This window comes from Pristiophorus japonicus, chromosome 10, assembly GCF_044704955.1.
Source record: "Pristiophorus japonicus isolate sPriJap1 chromosome 10, sPriJap1.hap1, whole genome shotgun sequence".
Taxonomy (NCBI): domain Eukaryota; kingdom Metazoa; phylum Chordata; class Chondrichthyes; family Pristiophoridae; genus Pristiophorus; species Pristiophorus japonicus.
Genome location: NC_091986.1, coordinates 199,137,694 through 199,159,738, shown reverse-complemented (window position 1 = coordinate 199,159,738; position 22,045 = coordinate 199,137,694). Strand labels below are relative to the sequence as shown.

General features: G+C 46.2%; 1 protein-coding gene across 2 annotated transcripts in view; it reads left to right on the top strand.

Moving 5' to 3' along the window:
- The window catches only part of tubgcp5 (tubulin gamma complex component 5), an 85,376-nt gene extending 64,095 nt beyond the window's left edge, over positions 1-21,281 (top strand). The window contains exons 17-23 of one of the 2 annotated variants that reach the window (XM_070892481.1): positions 3,689-3,773; positions 3,896-4,016; positions 7,852-8,018; positions 10,288-10,413; positions 10,672-10,760; positions 17,223-17,323; positions 19,085-21,281. In XM_070892481.1, coding sequence (XP_070748582.1) covers positions 3,689-3,773; positions 3,896-4,016; positions 7,852-8,018; positions 10,288-10,413; positions 10,672-10,760; positions 17,223-17,323; positions 19,085-19,131 — 736 coding nt within the window. In that variant the 3' untranslated portion in view covers positions 19,132-21,281. Of the gene's footprint in view, positions 1-3,688; positions 3,774-3,895; positions 4,017-7,851; positions 8,019-10,287; positions 10,414-10,671; positions 10,761-17,222; positions 17,324-19,084 lie in introns of those variants that run through there. The other variant, XM_070892482.1, reaches the window with a different exon arrangement.
- Positions 21,282-22,045: the final 764 nt, after the last annotated feature.

Below are 22,045 nucleotides of genomic sequence, written 5' to 3'. Positions count from 1 at the left end.
CCCCCTTCTCCCCCATCCCCTCCCCCTTCTCCCCCATCCCCTCCCCCTTCTCCCCCATCCCCTCCCCCTTCTCCCCATCCCCTCCCCTTCTCCCCCATCCCCTCCCCCTTCTCCCCCATCCCCTCCCCCTTCTCCCCCATCCCCTCCCCCTTCTCCCCCATCCCCTCCCCCTTCTCCCCCATCCCCTCCCCCTTCTCCCCCATCCCCTCCCCCTTCTCCCCCATCCCCTCCCCCTTCTCCCCCATCCCCTCCCCCTTCTCCCCCATCCCCTCCCCCTTCTCCGCCATCCCCTCCCCCTTCTCCGCCATCCCCTCCCCCTTCTCCGTCATCCCCTCCCCCTTCTCCGTCATCCCCTCCCCCTTCTCCGTCATCCCCTCCCCCTTCTCCGTCATCCCCTCCCCCTTCTCCGTCATCCCCTCCCCCTTCTCCGTCATCCCCTCCCCCTTCTCCCCCATCCCCTCCCCCTTCTCCCCCATCCCCTCCCCCTTCTCCCCCATCCCCTCCCCCTTCTCCCCCATCCCCTCCCCCTTCTCCCCCATCCCCTCCCCCTTCTCCCCCATCCCCTCCCCCTTCTCCCCCATCCCCTCCCCCTTCTCCCCCATCCCCTCCCCCTTCTCCCCCATCCCCTCCCCCTTCTCCCCCATCCCCTCCCCCTTCTCCCCCATCCCCTCCCCCTTCTCCCCCATCCCCTCCCCCTTCTCCCCCATCCCCTCCCCCTTCTCCCCCATCCCCTCCCCCTTCTCCCCCATCCCCTCCCCCTTCTCCCCCATCCCCTCCCCCTTCTCCCCCATCCCCTCCCCCTTCTCCCCCATCCCCTCCCCCTTCTCCCCCATCCCCTCCCCCTTCTCCCCCATCCCCTCCCCCTTCTCCCCCATCCCCGCCCCCTTCTCCCCCATCCCCGCCCCCTTCTCCCCCATCCCCGCCCCCTTCTCCCCCATCCCCTCCCCCTTCTCCCCCATCCCCGCCCCCTTCTCCCCCATCCCCTCCCCCTTCTCCCCCATCCCCGCCCCCTTCTCCCCCATCCCCTCCCCCTTCTCCCCCATCCCCTCCCCCTTCTCCCCCATCCCCTCCCCCTTCTCCCCCATCCCCTCCCCCTTCTCCCCCATCCCCTCCCCCTTCTCCCCCATCCCCTCCCCCTTCTCCCCCATCCCCTCCCCCTTCTCCCCCATCCCCTCCCCCTTCTCCCCCATCCCCTCCCCCTTCTCCCCCATCCCCTCCCCCTTCTCCCCCATCCCCTCCCCCTTCTCCCCCATCCCCTCCCCCTTCTCCCCCATCCCCTCCCCCTTCTCCCCCATCCCCTCCCCCTTCTCCCCCATCCCCTCCCCCTTCTCCCCCATCCCCTCCCCCTTCTCCCCCATCCCCTCCCCCTTCTCCCCCATCCCCTCCCCCTTCTCCCCCATCCCCTCCCCCTTCTCCCCCATCCCCTCCCCCTTCTCCCCCATCCCCTCCCCCTTCTCCCCCATCCCCTCCCCCTTCTCCCCCATCCCCTCCCCCTTCTCCCCCATCCCCTCCCCCTTCTCCCCCATCCCCTCCCCCTTCTCCCCATCCCCTCCCCCTTCTCTCTCTCTCTCTCTACCCCCCTCGCTGTCAGAAACACAGACACTGACAGACAGAGAATGAGTTAATTTGGAGTAAGTTTTCACTGACGAAACTTTGAAAACAGGCGTAAGTGGCCGGACACACCCCCTTTTGAAAAAAAAATTCTGTTCCAAAGTGATACTGTTCTAACTGACTAGGACTGGAGCAAACTAAATGTCAAGAATTCCAATTTCTAAGATACTCCGTTCTACACCAGTTGCTCCTAAAAATCAGGAGCAAATCATGTGGAAACTTGGGGCCCTTATTCTGAAACTATTTGCCCTAGTTCTAGATTCCCCCACAAGAGGAAACATCCTCTCCGCATCTACCCTGTCAAGCCCCCTCAGAATCTTGTATGTTTCAATAAGATTCTTCTAAACACCAATGAGTACAGGCCCAACCTGCTCAACCTTTTCTTCACAAGACAACCCCTTCATCCCAGGAATCAACCTAGTGAACCTTCTTTGAACTGCCTCTAATGTGAAGTATATCCCTCCTTTACATAAGGAGACCAGTACTCTAGGTGCGGTCTCGCCAACGCCCCATACAGTTGTAGCAAGACTTCCCTACTTTTATACTCCATCCTCCCTTGCAATAAAGGCCAACATTCCATTATTCAGCACTGAAGGTTGCTTTTCATTCATGACATTTCAGTGGTTCCAGCAATTTAGGAACAGTTGTTTCAATGCAGTATTTGATTAACTTTTTATTTTTAATAGGAGTTGAAAAACACATCGTTCACTGCTTTTCTGGAGAAATGTTTCATAAAGAAAGAACTTGCATTTATGTAATAGCTTTTGACCCCCTCTGGCATCCTAAAGCAGTACACAGCCAATGAATTTCTGGTCACTGATGATATGTAAGCAAATGCAGCAGAAGATCTTTTATAAAAAAAAAAAGCAAATGAGACGAATAACCAGTTCATCTACTTTTGATGGTGGTTAAGGGATGAATTTTGGGCCACCCGGAGAATTCTATGCTTTTGTTTAAGTAGGGAGGTAAAATTCTTAAATTGTACTATATTAAAATAGTGTTCCCAAGATGGGCTCCTGCCACCAGCACATCTACCTTATCCAGTCTGAAGAGCGACATACCTCCGGCTGGATATGTGCGTGCACTTCCTACCCGCCACATTGGGGGCTTGGTAAACCGGTTAGCCGAATTTCTAGGCCATATTTTTTTTAACCCAGATTTCTTACTTTTGCAGCACTCATATCGGTGATTACATCTCCCTGAAACTTGGGAATCAGTATGCAATGGCACATTTCCAATTAACTTATCACATTTACGAAGGTGATGACTTCCTATTAAAATCTGCCGGTACTGTAAGGGTCAGTCTTGTTTCCAATATTCAGCAACGGCCATCTTAGAATTGATGTGTAACACTACACTTGTAACTGTTTTAACATAGTACAATTAAGAGTTTTACTTCCCTACCTAGCAAACAAAAGTTAATGCTTAACATAAAGACAAGTCGTTAGCAGTGTTACATTAGCACACTTCATCAGATAACTTCAGAGTTTGCAAAACTCTGCTGCCAGTTTGATTAATCCTTTCCTTACAGGTTCTCTGAATGAGATTGCCGATTCACTGCCAAATGAATGACAATTTTATGCTGTGTGCTCATGCCTACAAGCAATTGGATTGAGATTGCCCAGACACATTTCATACAATGGCCTTGCAGCCATCAGTTTTGGCTGAATTTGTACCCATGTCGTGCCAAGTGCATTCCAGTTCTATGTTTACATTTTTTTTAAATCGTAATTCATTCTGCCCTTGTCCAAAATCTATTCCAGATCAGGATGTTGAGGTTTTTTTTTGCAGTGGACTAGGAACATGACTAGCAAACTGAATAAATTCCTCTAGTATTTTTGTAGTTGGCATTAAATTTAAACCTATGTTTTTGTGCGTGCAAGCCCTTTGACAAAATGAGATACTCTGTGCCAGAAGGTAATACTTTTACAGGTGATGAGGCCCACTATTTAAGCATTTGGGCTCATATAGATTGTTTCATTCAAAAACAAAATTACATATTTGTGGCTTGTGAAAAGTATTTATAGTTATTGATGAGTGTTTTAATCTGTGTTTGGACTTTTTCATTCAATTATAGGTTGTCCATATATTTAGAAAATATTGACATTGTAAAAAAGGCACTTCCTGTGCATTCTATCGATGGCCTCACGTTGAGCTATAAGGTATGTTTAAGATGTTTTTTCCCCCAAGATTTGAGAATCAATTAGAATGAATTGCATTGATTGATGCTCAAAAAGCTGCATTTTCTTATCACTTCACACTTCCCTTTTTTTTAAAAAAACAGGTTCCTTGGCCTGTTGATATCGTTATCAGCTCTGAATGCCAGAAGATTTATAATCAAGTGTTCATACTTCTGTTGCAAATTAAATGGGCCAAATACAGCCTTGATGTTCTGAGGTTTGATGGTAAGATGAAGTTTCAACATTCATTTGAAAATGTTACTGGTAATTGTGTTTTTTGATTAGTAGATTTTGCACTTTGAATCTTGATTTGCTGTAAGAATATAGATTTAAAGAGCTTTCAATGTAATTTATAATAAATGGTCTCCAAGAAGCAGCTGTTGCTTTGTTATTGGTGCGGAATCCAGCAACTAACAGAACTGGCAGTCACACATAAATAATTGCGCACGCAAACATTTGCCTGCATAGGTGTTTGAATGCTGCAATTCATATCTCTCTCTCTGGCCACTGGACCTTTCTCAATAAGTTGGCACAGTCTGTTCAGGCCAGTGATGGGCAAGCTACATAACTAGAGTGGCCAGTGCTGGTGGTGGAAAGAAAATTGCATTTGTCCACCCAGTGATTCCTGTATGTGGAGATGGTGGAGACAACTGCCACTTCACAAGTTTTGACATCTCCAGAGGCAACTGCTTTCTTGTTGACCAGACAGAGCTGTTGCCAACAGCCAAATGGTAAATGCATCTTTCGTCTTTCCAGTTTCATTTCTTTGTGGTATGCTCTATGGTGATGGTGCCTATCTGAGCTCCTTAGTTTGAGCAAAGCTGCTTTTAAAAAAAATTCGATATTTGCAACTGTGTGCAGAATCTAAGCACACATGCTGTTTCATTTTATATAGTGCCAGGTCTGCTGAGAATTTATATTGTATTGCCTTTGAATTCATTCCTAGCAGTAAATCTGCTCCCAGCAGTGCGTGTGTTTTTTTTGTTGTTGTCGGTATCAATTTTGAGTGTAGAAATTGTACTACATGGAGGTCTAATCTAATGTGCCTTCTACCAACCATTTTTGAAATGGTATGTATGGTGCTAGTAGATGTCTGATATGGTCTGGCCTGCTGTTGTCCCATCTGAAAGAGATTTGATAAGGGTTATTAAAAAGGTTCAGTCAAATTTTATGAGGTACTTCCAGTAGTTCAGTGGGATATTGCACCATTTGTTTAGTAATAAGAACATAACGTAAGAAGCAGGAGTAGGGCCATACTGCCCATTGAGCCTGCTCCACCATTCAACAAGGTCATGACTGATCATCGACCTCAACTCCACATTCCTGCCCGATCTCCATATCCCTTTATTCCCTTAGACTCCAAAAATCTACCTACATCAGCCTTGAATTTATTCAGAGACTGAGCATCCACAGCCTTCTGGGGCAGAGAATTCCAAAGATTCACAACCCTCTGAGTGAAGAAATTCCTCCTCATCTCTGTCTTAAATGGCCTTCCCCTTATCCTGAGACACTCCAGCCAGGGGAAACAACTTCTCAGCATCTACCCTGTCAATCCCCTTCAGTATGTTTCAATGAGATCGCCTCTCATTCTTCTAAACTCCGGAGAGTATAAACCTATTCTACACAGTCTCTCATCATAAGACAGCCCTCTCATCCCAGGAATCAATCTAGTGAACCTCCGTTGTACCACCTCCAAGGCAAGTATATCCTTTCTTAGATAAGGAGACCAAAACTGTGCACATCATCATCATAGGCAGTCCCTCGGAATCGAGGAAGACTTGCTTCCACTCTTAGAATGAGTCCTTAGGTGACTGAACAGTCCAGTACGAGAGCCACAGTCCCTGCCACAGGTGGGACAGACAGTCGTTGAGGGTAAGGGAGGGTGGGACAGGTTTGCCACGCGTTCCTTCCACTGCCTGCACTTGTTTTCTGCATGCTCTCGGCGATGAGACTCGAGATGCTCAGCGCCCTCCCGGATGCACTTCCTCCACTCAGGGCAGTCTTTGGCCAAAGACTCCCAGGTGTCGGTGGGGATGTTGCACTTTATCAGGGAGGCTTTGAGGGGTGTCCTTGTAACATTTCCTCTGCCCACCTTTGGCTCATTTGCCATGAAGGAGTTCCTAGTAGCGCACTTGCTTTGGGAGTCTCGTGTCTGGCATGCGGACAATGTGGCCTGCCCAGCGGAGCTGATCAAGTGTGGTCAGTGCTTCAATGCTGGGGATGTTGGCCTGGTCAAGGATGCTAATGTTGCTGCTTCTGTCCTCCCAGGGGTACTCCAGGTGTGGTCTCACCAAGACCCTGTATAATTGTACTAAGCTTTCCTTACTCTTATACTCCAACCCCCTTGCAATAAAGGACAACATGCCATTTGCCTTCCCTATTGCTTGCTGTACCTGCAAGCAATAAGGAAGCTTTCCGGGTTTCTTGCACAAGGAAACTCAAATCTCTCTGAACACCAACATTTAAAAGTTTCTCACTATTTAAAAAAAAAAAAAAATTCTGCTTTTCTATTCTTTCTATCATAATGAATAACCTCACATTTCCCGACATTATACTCCCATCTACCACCTTACTTCCCACTCACTTAGTCTATCTATATCCCTTTTTGTTCTCCTCACAGCTTACTGTCCCACCTAGCTGTGTATTGCCGGCAAACTTGGATATATTACACTCGGTCCCTTCATCTGGGTCATTAATATAGATTGTCAATAGCTGAGGCCCCAGCACCAATCCTTGCGGCACCCAACTAGTTACAGCCTGCCAACCTGAAAAAGACCCATTTATCCCTCGTCTCTGTTTTCTGTCCGATAACCAATCCTCTATCCATGCTACATTACCTCCAATCCCATGAGCCTTTATCTTGCCTGATAACCTTTTTATGTGTACTGAGCCGTGCAGGCTAGGAAGAATACAAACTTTCATATCTGTTCTATGCTGAGTTAGTTGATCTTGGCTGGAGCAGTAGCTGATACGCACTATTAATGATCTCCCTGGATTAGTGAGGAGAAAATCAGTCAACAATCCCACTTCTAATTACTATTTAGTGACCCCACCCAAGGTGAAGAGAGGATCCATTTCAGTTATAAAGCCCCCATAGTCAAATAGGTACCTGACACTCCACCTAGGTTTACGCATGAAGTAATGATGTGCTGGAGGATTGGTGACGCATGTGGAACTGTACTCAAGCTGTCACCGTTAAGCATAAAGGAAACAAAATTGGGTGGGGGAGGGAAGTTGGAGATGTATTGGCCCAGAATTTGCTGGGAAAATAACGGCGAGTACACGGTGCTCACCATTATTAGCGTGTTTATTTTTTTTAAAACAGCAATTTGTGTCGAGGAAGAGAGTTGCAAATCGCCACAATTTGCTGGGCGCTTTGTTAGCCTCCGCCATAAATATGGCCACCAATCTCCCCATGAGTTTCAAGAAATTGCTGGATTTGTGTTGTAAGTACAAATTAAACTTGCCGGTGAAAGGTAGGGCTGGTATTTCACGACATAAGAACCCTTTTAATTAGATTTATATTCCTGCAATGCCACTCTACCTCGGAAGCCCAGAAAGGGAACAATTGAAACTATGGAGTCTCACTTCTGCAGGTAATAAATTGTTGCTGGAGGTATTTTAAAATTCAAAATTTTTTTGTTTTTTTTCCCTTCTGTCTCTTTTTACCTCGCTCTTAATCCAATCTTTCTTCCCTTTTTCTGTATCTATCTAATTTGACTCTTAATTCACCCAATTTCCTTAGGTTGTGCACTCTTGTTTCTTTCTCTGTCCTTAAATTTAATTGGTAAGAAGGTAGACTATTGGTCCCATCGTTCATATGCTGTCGTTCAGATGCCCCATCATCCTCATTATCAAACTGCACTTCCAGCAATTTGTGGCACAAAAGATCTTTGAGCTAACGGGTGAGGGAAAAAATCCAACTGATGGGGCAGGCTGTGAGATGCCTCGCTCCAGCAAATTCTGGGCCATTTAAACTTCAGCTACAATATTGTATAATGGTGAAATGTAAAATAATTGCTAATTTATTAATCTTTTTCAAAAAAATATATATTTACAGAGCCTATTGAAGCTAATGAAAAACCACAAGCGGGTCTATTTGAGAATTCCGATCGGTCGTTTGAAGCGCTGAAGACACCTGTTGGACTGCAAATTCATAGGATGTTTCTGCTTCGAGTTAAACTCATGCATTTTGTCAACAGTCTACATAACTATATAATGACGAGGGTGAGGCTTCCTTTCTAAATGAGAAAAAAGTCAAATTATAGGAGTAATGGATAACTCTTCAATTTTTGATGCTGTACATGCCGTTATCTACTTGCCAACTTTATAAACACAATTTTGATTCTTGTTTTCTTCAATAAATCCTGAGATAGTTCTGTAAAGTTTTAACAGCTTTCTGAAAGCTTGCTCAACAGCTTAAACTTATTTCCATCATCTCCTCTCCGTAAAGAATCTTTCCACTTTTTGTTTTTTGGGTATCTTTTCCTCTACCGATTTGGTAGAGATGCTATCTCCCCTCTCTGCCAATGTTGTGCTCGGGCAATTTGCCCTCCTTTATTACATTGGGCCTGAAATCCCGGTGCTGGGCTTCCCGCGGGCACTCGCCTGAAAATAGGAAAAAAGATCTGCACCCACCTTTCGCTGCGATCCCAGTCTGAGGCCTTCTCTTCCCACGCATCGAAGCGCGTTTACGTCTTGGAGATGTGGAGGGAGAAGCTGGAGTCAAGTGACACTGGACAGCCAATCAAGATACAGTATTCTCATTAATAATAATGGGAATTCCATAAGTAGGAGTTCTCATTATAAATGAGAAACACCCCACCCCAAACACCAAAACATAAATTTTAAAAAATTTAAAAAGCACCTCACACATTTAACATTAATTTAAATTAAAGTTAAGAAATGTGTTTTTTTTTAAATCCCCAAAATATATTTTTTTCTAAGTTTTGTAATTAGGGTTTAAAATAAACTTACTTAGTGAACAGAGTTTTTAACACAAAAATGTGTTTTAAAATTTTATTTTTATATGTTTTACGCTGGTAAAAGCAGGCGCAAGAGTTTTAAGAACACTTGCTCGGCAAGAGATGGGCAAATAGCCCAATCACACCCATGCTTCTCCCAAAGATGCGTTGAATCTGTCAAGCCAGAACTTGACAGATCGGGAAAGTCCGCTTTCGGCCCATGCGCATTGCGCGCTGAAAACTGCTTTTGCGGAGCCTCGCCGTGTCCATACGTATTCCGCGCTCTCTGCCTTGGATCAGAATTTCTTTCTGTAGTGAATTGTGTCTATTAGCACACCACCCTGGTATGCAATAGTGCATTACACCAATGAGGTTTCACTTTTCTCAGATGTTACGCTAATTTAGGAAATGCTGTATCTTAAGTTTAAAATTTATAATCCTAAGCATTAAATATTACTGCCTTACAAACAAATGAATCATTCTGAGAGGATCTGCAACCCCTGGTGAATGTGGAGGGATATATTTAACCCTGCAATTGTAGAGAAAAGTGTTTGTTTCTTCTCTCTTTGTGGATTCACTGAAAATCTATTTTTTGGGCTCCTGATTCAGTTGCCAACTATTTATTTTCCTAATGATAAGCTCTTCCTCAAAACTTTTGACCTCTTTGCTTCCCTTTTTTTTAAAACATAAAATGCAGAAACTTATTACAGTCCATCGAAAACAGATTTCATAAAACCAAATAAATATATTTGAATTGTAAACAGAGAACATAAACAAGGTGAACAATAAACTATACTGTATGGAATGAAAATAGCATGCATGTACTCTGGCAATTCCTTTCCCTGGTATACTTTTAGTATGCATTATCAAACTCCTCCCTCTTCCTACTGGGAGCCATCATACATACTTTACCAGTAATTCTCTTATATCTTAGTGGGTATGGGGTGGACCCATGCAGTTACGAGGAGTTATATATTTTTAATTGGGATCAGAATCGAATCACAAAGAATTTCATAAGTTTCTGCATTAATCAACAAATCTGCTTACTACTTCAAACTTGCAAGTGTAATTGGTCTGTGTTATTCATTGCCAGATGATGTTTTAATATTGTGGAAGAAACATGTTTGTTTTTTTCATTCATGGGATGTGGACATCGCTGGCAAGGCCAGCATTTATTGCCCATCCCTAATTGCCCTTGAGAAGGTGGCGGTGAGCCGCTGCAGTCCATGTGGTGATGGTACTCCCACAGCTCTGTTAGGGAGGGAGTTCCAGGATTTTGGCCCGGCGACAATGAAGGAACAATGATATATTTCCAAGTTTTGTATAATGAATACAAGTGAAAATGGTTATTACAACAGGAAATACTTTGATTTATATTCTTCTAATTTCCATATTTTTAGTAAAATCCCAGGACATTTGTTTCAAAGTTGTGATGCTCATTTTTAAGTTAATATGTTTTGCATGTTGTACTTTCTTCAGTGTGGTCACTGAATAACTGTAACTGTAACCAATTGCCATTTAATATTTTTCAGATATTGCATAGCACAGGTCTGGAGTTTCAGCACCAAATTGAAGAAGCTAAGGATTTGGACCAGCTGATAAAAATTCATTATAGATATCTGTCCACAATCTATGATCGTTGTTTACTTCGGGAGAAGGTGAGTTCATTTGGAATTTCTGTTTAATAGTTTTAGAAGCAGATCTTAACTACATATAGAAGGGATCGTTATATATAACTTAAAAAAACGTACATGATTGGTGACCAATTACTTCTCTTCACAGACAAGGACAGTGAGCAATTATTTTACCAAGATGGCAAGTGCTTCTTTCAGATCCGCCTGTTGTATTTTAGTTGTAATAACCTGAACCAGTATTGTATGTAGAATGTAATGCCTGTGTTGTGAAATTTCTTTCAGATAAGCATTGTGAAGGACACAATCATGAAAGTTTTGAATTTGGTACTTATGTTTGCAGATCGTTGGCAGACTGGTTTAGGAGTTTCAAAGTATGTAGAACTTTTTTTGTTTCTATTTTTGGTCTTTAAGGGCCCAAGTTTCGAGCCGCGCCGAAAACGGCGCAGTCCCGACCTGGACGCCCGTTTTACGCGCCACAAAGTGCGCCTAAAAAAAACCTCCGTATTCTCCACCTCCCTGCAGGTCCTCTGGCCCTCGGCGCAGCGCAGCAGGAGCTGTAGGGGGCGGAGCCAGGTCCCTGCGCTGAAAACAGTGCTGGGACCTCTGCACATGCGCGCTACAGTGGGCACGCAAGTGCAGTAGCTCCAGGCGCCCGAAACTGTGTGGGAGGGGCCCGAAGCACGCAGCCCCTAGTCCTCGCCGAATGGCCTCACTGGGGCTGTGTGAATAAGGCTCCTCCCACGGCCAGCTCCTGATTCCTCCCGACCCGACTCGACTCCCGCTTTCCCGCTTCCCCCGCCCCCGGACCGGACCCGACACCCACATCCCCCCTGCCCCCGGACCGGACCTGACACTCGCTCTCCCCCCACCCCCGCCTTCGGACTAGATCCGACCCGACCTCCCTCTCCCTCCCTCCCTCCCCCCAACCCGAACCGAACCGACCTCCCTCTCACCACCCCCCCAACCCGACCCAACACCACCTACCTGTAAATCCCAAATCTCCTCCCTCTCCCCCCCCCCCCCCCCAATCTCCTCCTCCCCCCCCCCCCCCCCAATCTCCTTCTCCCCCCCCCCCCAATCTCCTTCTCCCCCCCCCCCCCCAATCTCCTTCTCCCCCCCCCCAATCTCCTTCCCCCCCCCAATCTCCTTCCCCCCCCCCCAATCTCCTTCTCCCCCCGCCCCAATCTCCTTTCCCCCCCCCAATCTCCTTTCCCCCCCCCAATCTCCTTTCCCCCCCCCAATCTCCTTTCCCCCCCCCAATCTCCTTTCCCCCCCCCAATCTCCTTTCCCCCCCCCAATCTCCTTTCCCCCCCCCAATCTCCTTTCCCCCCCCAATCTCCTTCCCCCCCCCCCAATCTCCTTTTCCACCCCCAATCTCCTTTCCCCCCCCCCAATCTCCTTTCCCCCCCCCAATCTCCTTTCCCCCCCCAATCTCCTTTCCCCCCCCCAATCTCCTTTCCCCCCCCCAATCTCCTTTCCCCCCCCCCAATCTCCTTTCCCCCCCCCAATCTCCTTTCCCCCCCCCAATCTCCTTTCCCCCCCCCAATCTCCTTTCCCCCCCCCAATCTCCTTTTCCCCCCCCAATCTCCTTTTCCCCCCCCAATCTCCTTTTCCCCCCCCAATCTCCTTTTCCCCCCCCCAATCTCCTTTCCCCCCCCCCAATCTCCTTTCCCCCCCCCCAATCTCCTTTCCCCCCCCCCAATCTCCTTTCCCCCCCCCCAATCTCCTTTCCCCCCCCCCAATCTCCTTTCCCCCCCCCCAATCTCCTTTCCCCCCCCCCAATCTCCTTTCCCCCCCCCCCAATCTCCTTTTCCCCCCCCCAATCTCCTTTCCCCCCCCCAATCTCCTTTTCCCCCCCCCAATCTCCTTTTCCCCCCCCCAATCTCCTTTTCCCCCCCCAATCTCCTTTTCCCCCCCCCAATCTCCTTCCCCCCCCCCCCCCCCCCAATCTCCTTTCCCCCCCCCCAATCTCCTTCCCCCCCCCCCAATCTCCTTTCCCCCCCCCCCAATCTCCTTTCCCCCCCCCCCAATCTCCTTTCCCCCCCCCCCCAATCTCCTTTCCCCCCCCCCCAATCTCCTTTCCCCCCCCCCAATCTCCTTTCCGTCCCCCTGCTCCCCCTCCCTCTCTCCCTCTACCCCCCTCCCCTCACTGTCAGAAACACAGACACTGACAGACAGGGAATGAGAGACAGACAGAGAGATAGAGACACTGACAGAGACACACTGAGGGGGGCATCCCAGCACGCTGTTGGAGGGCTCCCGCCCGGTGCTGCAGTCGGTAAGTAGAAAATGTTTTGTTTTATTGATTTTTTTTGATTGATTTATTGATGTATTTATCATTTAGTATTGATGATGGCTCTTTATTTGTAACACTGAAATGTTTAATGTTTGTAAACTTCCCTTTAAACACCCCCTCCCCCACCATTCCCTACGCCTGATTTGTAACCTACGCCTGATTTTCTAAAGTGTAGACAAGGTTTTTTCGAGCGTACAAAAATCTTCACTTACTCCATTCTAAGTTAGTTTGGAGTAAGTTTTCACTCACGAAACTTTGAAATTAGGCGTAAGTGGCCGGACGCGCCCCCTTTTGAAAAATAAATTCTGTTCCAAAGTGAAACTGTTCTAACTGACTAGAACTGGAGCAAACTAAATGACGAGAATTCCGATTTCTAAGATACTCCGTTCTACACCAGTTGCTCCTAAAAATCAGGAGCAAATCATGTGGAAACTTGGGGCCAAAATGTTGACAGTTGTTGCACTGAAATCCACAGCCTGACCTTTTTTGTCTTCATTGGCTGCAGAGGTGCATGTAAAACTTAATTACATGTTCTCGTATATCTTGGGTTACTTATATGAACAGATTTTGACCGACTTATTTAGGATTAATTCACTGATCGTTCAACAGTACAAAGAACATTAAGTATGAAAACTCCACTCCACAAATTTCATACTGGACAAATCAGTGGCTCACAGGCTGCATGTTTGGACACTATAAGGAATTTGTTAAATTTTCCTTTTCCAAACAAGAATGAGTGATTTTAAAGAGGAATTGTGGTAACGCCAAGTTCTGTTGTCCATTACTCAGCCTTTGTATTCAATTACAGGGTACTGTGAATGTTTCTAAGCTGTTTTTCTGGTCTCTGCGAGCTGCTATGATGCATTCAGACTACGTGAGCTGTGTTTGCATCATAACTTCAAGCTTAATTTTTAAATACCTGTTCTCGCTCCCAGTGAAATGGTTTGGTCGCCAGATCAAAGTTTTTTTTAACTACTTCAAAAGTACAGAAGTGTAGGATACCAATCATATTGGATTCGGTGATAGCTCCTTGTTTTTAGAGGCTGTTTTATTGGGCTCAAGTTTCGGCTCGAGTTGCTCCTATTTTTTTGGAGTATCTTAGGGCCCAAGTTTCGACCGACCCAAAGAACAGCCCGCCTCCGAGAGGTCCGCCGACTTTCTAGAACAAAAAGTGCACCTAATATTTACCTCGGTATTCTCCACCATGATCAGGCCTGCTTTGGAGTCGGCACAGCGCAGCACAAGCTGAAAACAGTGCTGGGACCTCTGCACATGAGCGCTAGAGTGTGCGGGCATGTGCATTAGCTCCAGGCCGCCGAGGCTGCATGGGAGGGGCCCGAATGGGCTCACTGGGGCGGTGAAGATCAGACTGGACCTTCCTCGTTTTGAGCTTCAGCTCCCGCCCGCTCCGGCTCTCCTCTTCCCCGACCCCCCCTCCCCCATTCAGGTCCTCTCTCTGTCTTTCTCTCTCTCTCTCTCTCTCTCTCTCTCTCTCTCTCTCTCTCTCTCTCTCTCTCTCTCTCGCTCTCGCTCTCGCTCTCGCTCTCGCTCTCGCTCTCGCTCTCTCTCTCGCTCTCTCTCTCGCTCTCTCTCTCGCTCTCTCTCTCGCTCTCTCTCTCGCTCTCTCTCTCTCTCTCTCTTTCCTCTCTCTCTCCCCTCCCTCCCGTTCAGCTGTTCCCCTTCCCTCCACGTCCTCGACGGGGCCCCTTGCTGGGGGCGGGCCCCGCCCAAAGTAGTCAGCCGAGCCCATTCAGCCTCACCCCCTCCTCTCACTCTCCTCTCTTTGCCCACCCCCCTTCCTCTCCCCACCCTTCGCTGTCAGAAACAGACACTAACAGACAGAGCGAGAGACACACTGGGGGGGCCCCTGTTCCAGCATGCTGTTGGAGGGCTCCCAGTGCTGCAGTCGGTGAGTAGAAACTCAATTTTTTATTTATTTATTTTTTTTAATTTTAATTTTTTTTGATTGATTTATTTATTATTGATGATGGCTCTTTATTTGTCAAAGTGAAGTGTTTAATGTTTGTAAACTCCCCTCCCCATCTCTCATTCCCTACACCTGATTTCTAAGTGTAGGCAAGGTTTTCTGAGCGTACAAAAATCTACATGTACTTCATTCTAAGTTAGTTTGGAGTAAGTTTTCGCTGCCTAAACTTGCAAAACAGGTGTAAGTAGCTGGACACGCCCCCTTTTGGGGAAAAAAATCTGTTCTAAAATGGAACTGTTCTAACTCACTAGAACTGGAGCAAATTAAATGCCGAGATTTGCAATTTCTAAGATACTCCATTCTAAACTAGTTGCTCCAAAAAAATAGGAGCAACTCGGGCCGAAACTTGACCCCTTAGAAATTGCAATTCTTGGCATTTAGTTTGCTCCAGTTATAGTGAGTTAGAATAGTTTCGTTTTAGAACAGTTTTTTTTCAAAAGGGGGCGTTACCAGCCACTTACGCCTGTTTTGAAAGTTTAGCAGCGAAAACTTACTCCAAACTAACTTGGAATGGAGTAAGTGTAGATTTTTGTACGCTCAGAAAAACCTTGCCTACACTTTATGGGCCCAAGTTTCCGCCCTCTGGAAAAACGGTGCATCTCGATAAGGTGCGCCGACTTTCTGGAAGAAAAAGGGCGCCAAAAACTTACCTTGTGATTCTGCGAGCTCTTCAGGATGTCTTCGTGCTTGGCGTGGCGCAGCACAAGGGGTCGGGGGCGGAGCCAGGTCCCGGCGCTGAAAACAGTGCCGGGACCTCTGCACATGCGCATTAGAGTGTGCACGCATGTGCAGTAGCTCCTGGCCCCCAAAGCTCTGTGGGAGGGGCCCGAAGCACGACGCCCCTAGCCCTGGACAAATGGGCTCACCGGGGCGCCGAAGATCGGACTCTGGCTTCCTCTACAGCTTCAGCTCCGGCTCTCTCTCTCTCTCTCTCTCTCGCGTGCTCTCTCTCTCTCTCTCTCTCTCTTTTCCCCGCGCCCCAACCTCCCTCCCGGTCAAGTCCTGCTCCGGCCCCCTCCCTCCCGTTCATATATCTCTCTCCCTCTCCCCTCCTTTCCCTCCCCTCACCCCTCGTTGTCAGATACACAGAGAGACACTGACACAGAGAGAGACACTGGGGGGGCCCCCGTCCCAGCATGCTGTTGGAGGGCTCCCGATGCTGCAGTCGGAGAGTAGAAACTTAATGGCTCTTTATTTGTAAAAGTGAAGTGTTTAATGTTTGTAAACTCCGCCCCACCCACCCCCAATCTCTCATTCCCTACGCTTGATTTCTAAGTGTAGGCAAGGTTTTTCTGAGCATACAAAAATCTACTCCCTGTCCATTCTCAGTTAGTTTGGAGTAAGTTTTCGCTGCCTAAACTTGCAAAACAGGCGTAAGTGGCTGGACACACCCCCTTTTGAAAAAAAAATCTGTTCTAAAATGGAAATATTCCAACTCACTAGAACTGGAGCAAACTAAATGCCGAGAATTGCAATTTCTAAGATGCTCCATTGTAAACAAGTTGCTCTTTTATAAAAAAAAAAAAAAATTGCACCTGCGCCAAAAACTATGCTGGCAGCTGCGCGCGCATTAACTCTGGCCTTCCCAGTGCGTCCTGTCTCCGGGCGACGACCCTATCCCTGACCGAAGGGACGTCGCCCCTATCCGGGCCGAATGGCCTGACTGCCCTTACCTCTTCCGCGGCAGGCCCGCCCGGCATCTCCTGGGGGCAGGCCGCCAACAAGGAGTTTTGGGTGGAGCCTGCCTCCAGGAGATGCCGGGCGGGCCTGCCGCGGAAGAGGTAAGGGCAGTCAGGCCATTCGGCCCGGGATAGGGACGACGTCCCTTCAGTCAGGGATAGGGTCGTCGCCCGGAGACAGGACGCGCTGGGCGGGCCAAGAGCTACTGCGTGCGCAGCTGCCGGCATTGTTCTTGGCGCAGGGCTGTAGCTCCACCCCCAGCCGCTCCTGCTGCGCCGCGCCGAGCTGGAAATGGCCCTACAGATATCGGAGAATCGCGAGGCAAGTATTCGGCGCAATTTCTGTGCCACAAATTAGGCGGGCATCTCCGATAGGCGCCGTTCTAGCGGGGATCCGAAACTTGAGCCCAACGTAACATTTTAATGTTCTCGATTACTTTGCCTGAGATTATTTGGTTCCAGTAAGATTTTAGGAGCCACATCTTACTTCTTAGTTGGTGCACATTTTATTTTGTAGCTGCACAACAGAAGGAAGTTGTGGCAACGATGTATTTTGAGGTTTGTTGACGACCAAAATGGCTGAACTGAAAGCATTGTAATTGTCGCACTGAGTTGTGGGAAACTGATATAATTTAGGACTATATGATATGACATTCTAATCGAAATATGCAAGGAATCTCTATTCAAAAACAACAACTTGTATTTATATAGCGCCTTTAATGTAATGAAACGTTCCAAGGTGCTTCACAGAAGTATTATGAGATTTTAAAAATGTTCCAGCAATGTTTTCTTCTGTGTGGGATTGCTGAGGGCTGATTGTAAACCTGATAATAATTATATATTCATCACTGATTTATTTATTCTTTGTTAGAATTGAGTCCATTGAGAAGATGGAATCTGACTTCAAAAACTGCCACATGTTTCTGGTGGCAGTGCTAAACAAGGCTGTTTGTAGAGGATCTTTTCCTCATTGTAAGTGTATCTTCACTTTAAAAAAAAAAATGTTTTGGGGAAGGGGCTTGCTAGTGGATCTGCAATCTGGCAGGGTGTTGATGCCTTCATGAGAGAAGGAGGAGGAGAATGAAGAAGCTACCAAAAAAAGGAATAAAAATATGTATGGTAGCAATTTATTTAACCACTACATTGCTGTTTGTGGAACATCTGTTCTTTGACTTGCTTCAAAGAAAGTACTAAGGGAAGTAGTTTTGGTTCAAAATACTCTTTTTTTTTTTAAATCAAGGAAAGTAATTGTCTTCGAAGATTTTTTAAATCACCAATTTTATTGCCATAATGCTCTTGACTAGGATCTACTTTCTTTTAAAATTGCTTCAGTGATGTTAAATATGGGGAGGTTGAGGGGGTGGGGTCCTGGAGTAGCTTTATTGTAAACATCAATTAACTTGAAGTGCAGTTATTCTTATAAAGCAAGCTAACTGGCAGCTATTTTGTGCACAGATTCTGCGAACAGCAATGAGAGAAATCAAGCACTAATGTGTTATGTTTTTGGTGGTTTCTTGAGGGAAATGTGTTGGCAAGAGCACTGGGAGAATCCCCTGTTCTTTGAATATTGCCATAGGATCAGTAATATGCACATGAACAGGTTGTTGGGACTTTGGTCTCCCCTCACATCTGAAGGACATAACCTCAAAAGTTGCAGCACTAGAATCCCAGCTTCGATTAGGTGCTCACATCCTGAGGAGGGGCTTGTATGTTAGTGCGCTAATACTCAGTCAAGAAGTGGGAATGGGCAAAGGTTCAAGTTCCCAACCGGAGCTGCAACGAGTGGAGAGATGTGAGTGGAGGCTACAGTCATCTCCCAGCAGGGTGACGTTAAATCAGAGCAGAGATTTGTGTCTGGACTATCTCATCCCTTCTAGCCACTGGCTACAGGATGCATTGGTGATGGCATGGGAGCAGGCTATCTGCCCATCCTGTTTGTTGCCTGGTGGACATTAGAAAAAATAAAATTACAACATGGAAACAAGCCGTTCTGCTATTTGGACGTTTATCCTTCACGCAAGCAGTAGTTCTAATCTCATAGGCTTGCTCTGTTCCGATTTTCTTTTACCCCTTTTCTTCAATCACATATCTAACCCATTCTTAAATGTTGACGTGTCCCAATTTTTCAAATCTTCCTCTGCATTTCTGATTTTTTATTCCTGGCAGCATCCTAGTAAATCTGTGCTGTGCTGTACCCTCTCTATTGACTTCAATCACTAACTTCAGTAGTGCATTCCATCGCGCTCTGTGTGGGGGGGAAAATGTTCTTGGAGCTCTTGCATTTAATCTTGTATCTATGTCCCCTCGTTCTTGACCTTTCAACCACTGGAAACAGTCTGTTTCTACCTACCCTGTCTATCCCTTTATAATTTTAAACACCTTTATCAAAACCCCAACTAAAACAGTCCCAATTTTTCAACTCTTCCTCTGTATTTCTGGTTTTTCATTCCCGGCAGCATCCTAGTAAATCTGTGCTGTGCTGTCCCCTCTTTATTGACTCAACACTTTTCCTATCGTGTGGAGCACACACAGCCAAAAACACGAAGGAAGATAGTTACCTGTGAGCTATGATGCTAGAAAACAGTTTATAATGAAGCCTAGAAAGTTGCAAATTAATTGGCATAGCTGATAAATCTTGCTTGTTGAAACTTTTTGAAGTGCAGCATGGATTATTCATATTAATGATCAATTATGATTTTAATGGCTAATTTGATTTGTCCTTTAACTTCACAGTGGAATCCTTGGCATCATCTCTAATGGCAGGAATGGAACAAAGCTAACGTTGACCATCATGAAGACACCTGGACAAATCATTGCGTCAGAACATCTACATTCTGAATGCATAACACTTAAAGTAATCAGGCTCTTGTTTTGGAACCCATTTTATTGCAGCTTACCAAAACTTGGATATTGTTGTCTCAAGTGGCAGACGGTTACACAATCTTCTAGCTGTGGTGCTGGCTTAGAACAGTGGCGACGATTCAACAACTCTTGTCCAAATAGCTGCATAAACCAGCAGCTTTTTTCTACTGCAAAGTATAAGAATTGACTGAACTGGCTGAACATTTGTCTCTATTAATAGGATGGCTGTTGACCGGGACACACTTAGTTTTAAAAGTAACTTTAAAAACTGAAATGCTAATCATTCTATCATTTTCAGTAAGAATCATGTAGTCTCAGTGAGACAACTATCTATTTTGTGTATCTTTCATTGTCTGTAAACTTTCATTCTACAAAAAAAAACTTATTTTGCTGTTTGGGCCTACTAAATGAAGGTAATGTAAAGTTAATCATAAAGCTGTCGAGCCAGGAATGAATCTCCATTAACAAAACTTTGTTCTGGTCCTGGCATAAATCTATGTAGGTGCGTTGTTTTCTTAAGTCCTTTTTTGTTTGAGAGAAATAATTCAGTGTATAAGTAACTCTGTAGCTTAAGACTTTACAAATAATTTTAAAACATATTTTGAGTTCAAAATGGAATTTGGTTGATTTGTGAGTACATAAGAACATAAGAAATAGGAGTAGGCCATATGGCCCCTCGAGCCTGCTCCGCCATTCAATAAGATCATGACTGATCTGATCATGGACTCAGCTCCACTTCCCTGCCAATTCCCCATAACCCTTGAATCCCCTAGGATGACTTTTGGTTGTTTTAACTGGATCCACATTGCAGGGACCAGGAAGTGAAAAATGGGATCTAACTGATAGTATATCTTTTTATTTTATTATTTTGTAAATGGAAAGAGTTGAATGACCTCATCTCGCACACAAATTCACCAAACTTGTCTGCTTACAGCTATAGGTGCCATTTCCGCTGTTTGCACTTGCACAATGACTGACTTGTTAACCATAGGGGAAGTGGAACTGGTCTGCCTTCTGCAGAATGAAAATACTATATACTGTAAATCACTCAGTGACATACTGCTCTACTGGAGTAAGAACATTTAAAATGAATTACATTAAAAACAATTTTGAAGATAATTCAGGAGTTTTTGTTGGGAGTGGGGGGCAGTGGTTTGTTTCTATTTTGGAGTATTTTCTATTCAAATTGGTATTTCCATTCACTGCCCTATGGGTCACAGGCTGGATGTTGTGATCTCAAGTCAGACGATAGGAAGGGACAGTTGCAACCTTGCTACTACACCAGGGTTATAATAGGTCATGTTGTCTGGAAGAGATTGCTTTACTGAGAAGCAATCTCTCTTCCTGTGTGTTGTGTGTGTTTGTGATTAAAACAAGATGTTCTTTTCATGGGAAGAAAGTACACCTAATGTAGAGAGAGAATCCACCTGCCTTCATGTGGTAACGTAGTACAGGTGCAGAGTCCAAAATCCGGAGTTCCGGAATGTTCCCGCCTGCAGACCGATCGCTGGCAGGGTCGTCCCGAATCCGAATCTGCCGACCTCTGGGCCCCACCTCTGCCGACCTCGGGGGGGGGGCCCCCACCGCTGCCCGATCTCTGGCCTCGCCTCATCCCCGCTGCCCTTACCCCGCCGCCGCTTGCCTCGCCCCGCTCGCTGCCCTTGCCTCGGGGCCTCCTCATCAAGCCCCAACACCACCTCAGCAATGGGGCCCGCAGGCCTGAACACTTCCTTGGTGGTGGGGGGCCCCCCCCCCCCCCCCCCCCCCCGAACAGCTCCTCCATGGTGGGGCCTGCCCGAACAGCTCCACATCGAGGGGACAGGCGACCCGAACATCTCCTCAGTGGGGACACCCCCACCCCGCCTTTCTGACATTCTGGAAATACCGAACCTGGCCTCTGGTGTTTCCGGATTCGTGACGTCTGAAAGATGTTCCAAAGTCTGGAAAAACATGGAATCTGAAACGGCCTCGGTCCCAAAGGTTCCAGATTCTGGACGATGTACCTGTACAAGACAACAGTTAAATTAATACCTCCTGTAAAGAACATGCATACGCAGAGAAATCTGTGGTAGTGGATCTGTGTTTTGTATTTATTGCAGACAAGGTTTTTTTAAAAAAAAAAATTACACCTAACTTTTAGTTAGTTTATCATTGCTTTTCCTCAAGACTTAACTGCAAGGTGCTACAGAAGCCATGCAATAATGGAGAATGTTATTGTAAAGAGAACGTAACAATAATGGGTCTCCTATAACTAAGAAAGCATGTTTATTCTACACCGACATATACTACATCTACGGCAAATCCCACCGTTCCTTCTTTTGGTTTCAGTAATGACCATCATAAAACTCAATAATAATTCAGAAAAGGACTCTTGTTTTGGAAGGAGGTTTGTGTGTTATGATCCAAGTCACAAGATATGTTTGGAAGAACAGAGCCCTAAAGCCCATTTTATCACATCCTTCCACAATATCAACCTTGCCATCTTCCCACCCCAATATCTTAATTGATCCCAATGCCCTTGTCTTCATCACTCTTCCTGGTAACTCATTATCCTCTGTAACAAAACAATTTGTATTTATATAATGCCATAGCACATTCTCATATTTCTAAGCATTACACAACCTGTTAATTACTTTCAAATTGTAGTCGTTGGTATGTAGGCAAACATTCCTGCTCATTATGCACAATTAATCTTTTACAGTGTTGGTTCAGCAGAACCTTCTGTCATGATCTTTTACATCCACTGAATTAGTAGAGAGGTTTTGGCTTAACGTCTCAGCTGAGAGGTGGGCAGTGTTGCAGAGTTGGAAGTAAGTTATCTTAATGATGGAA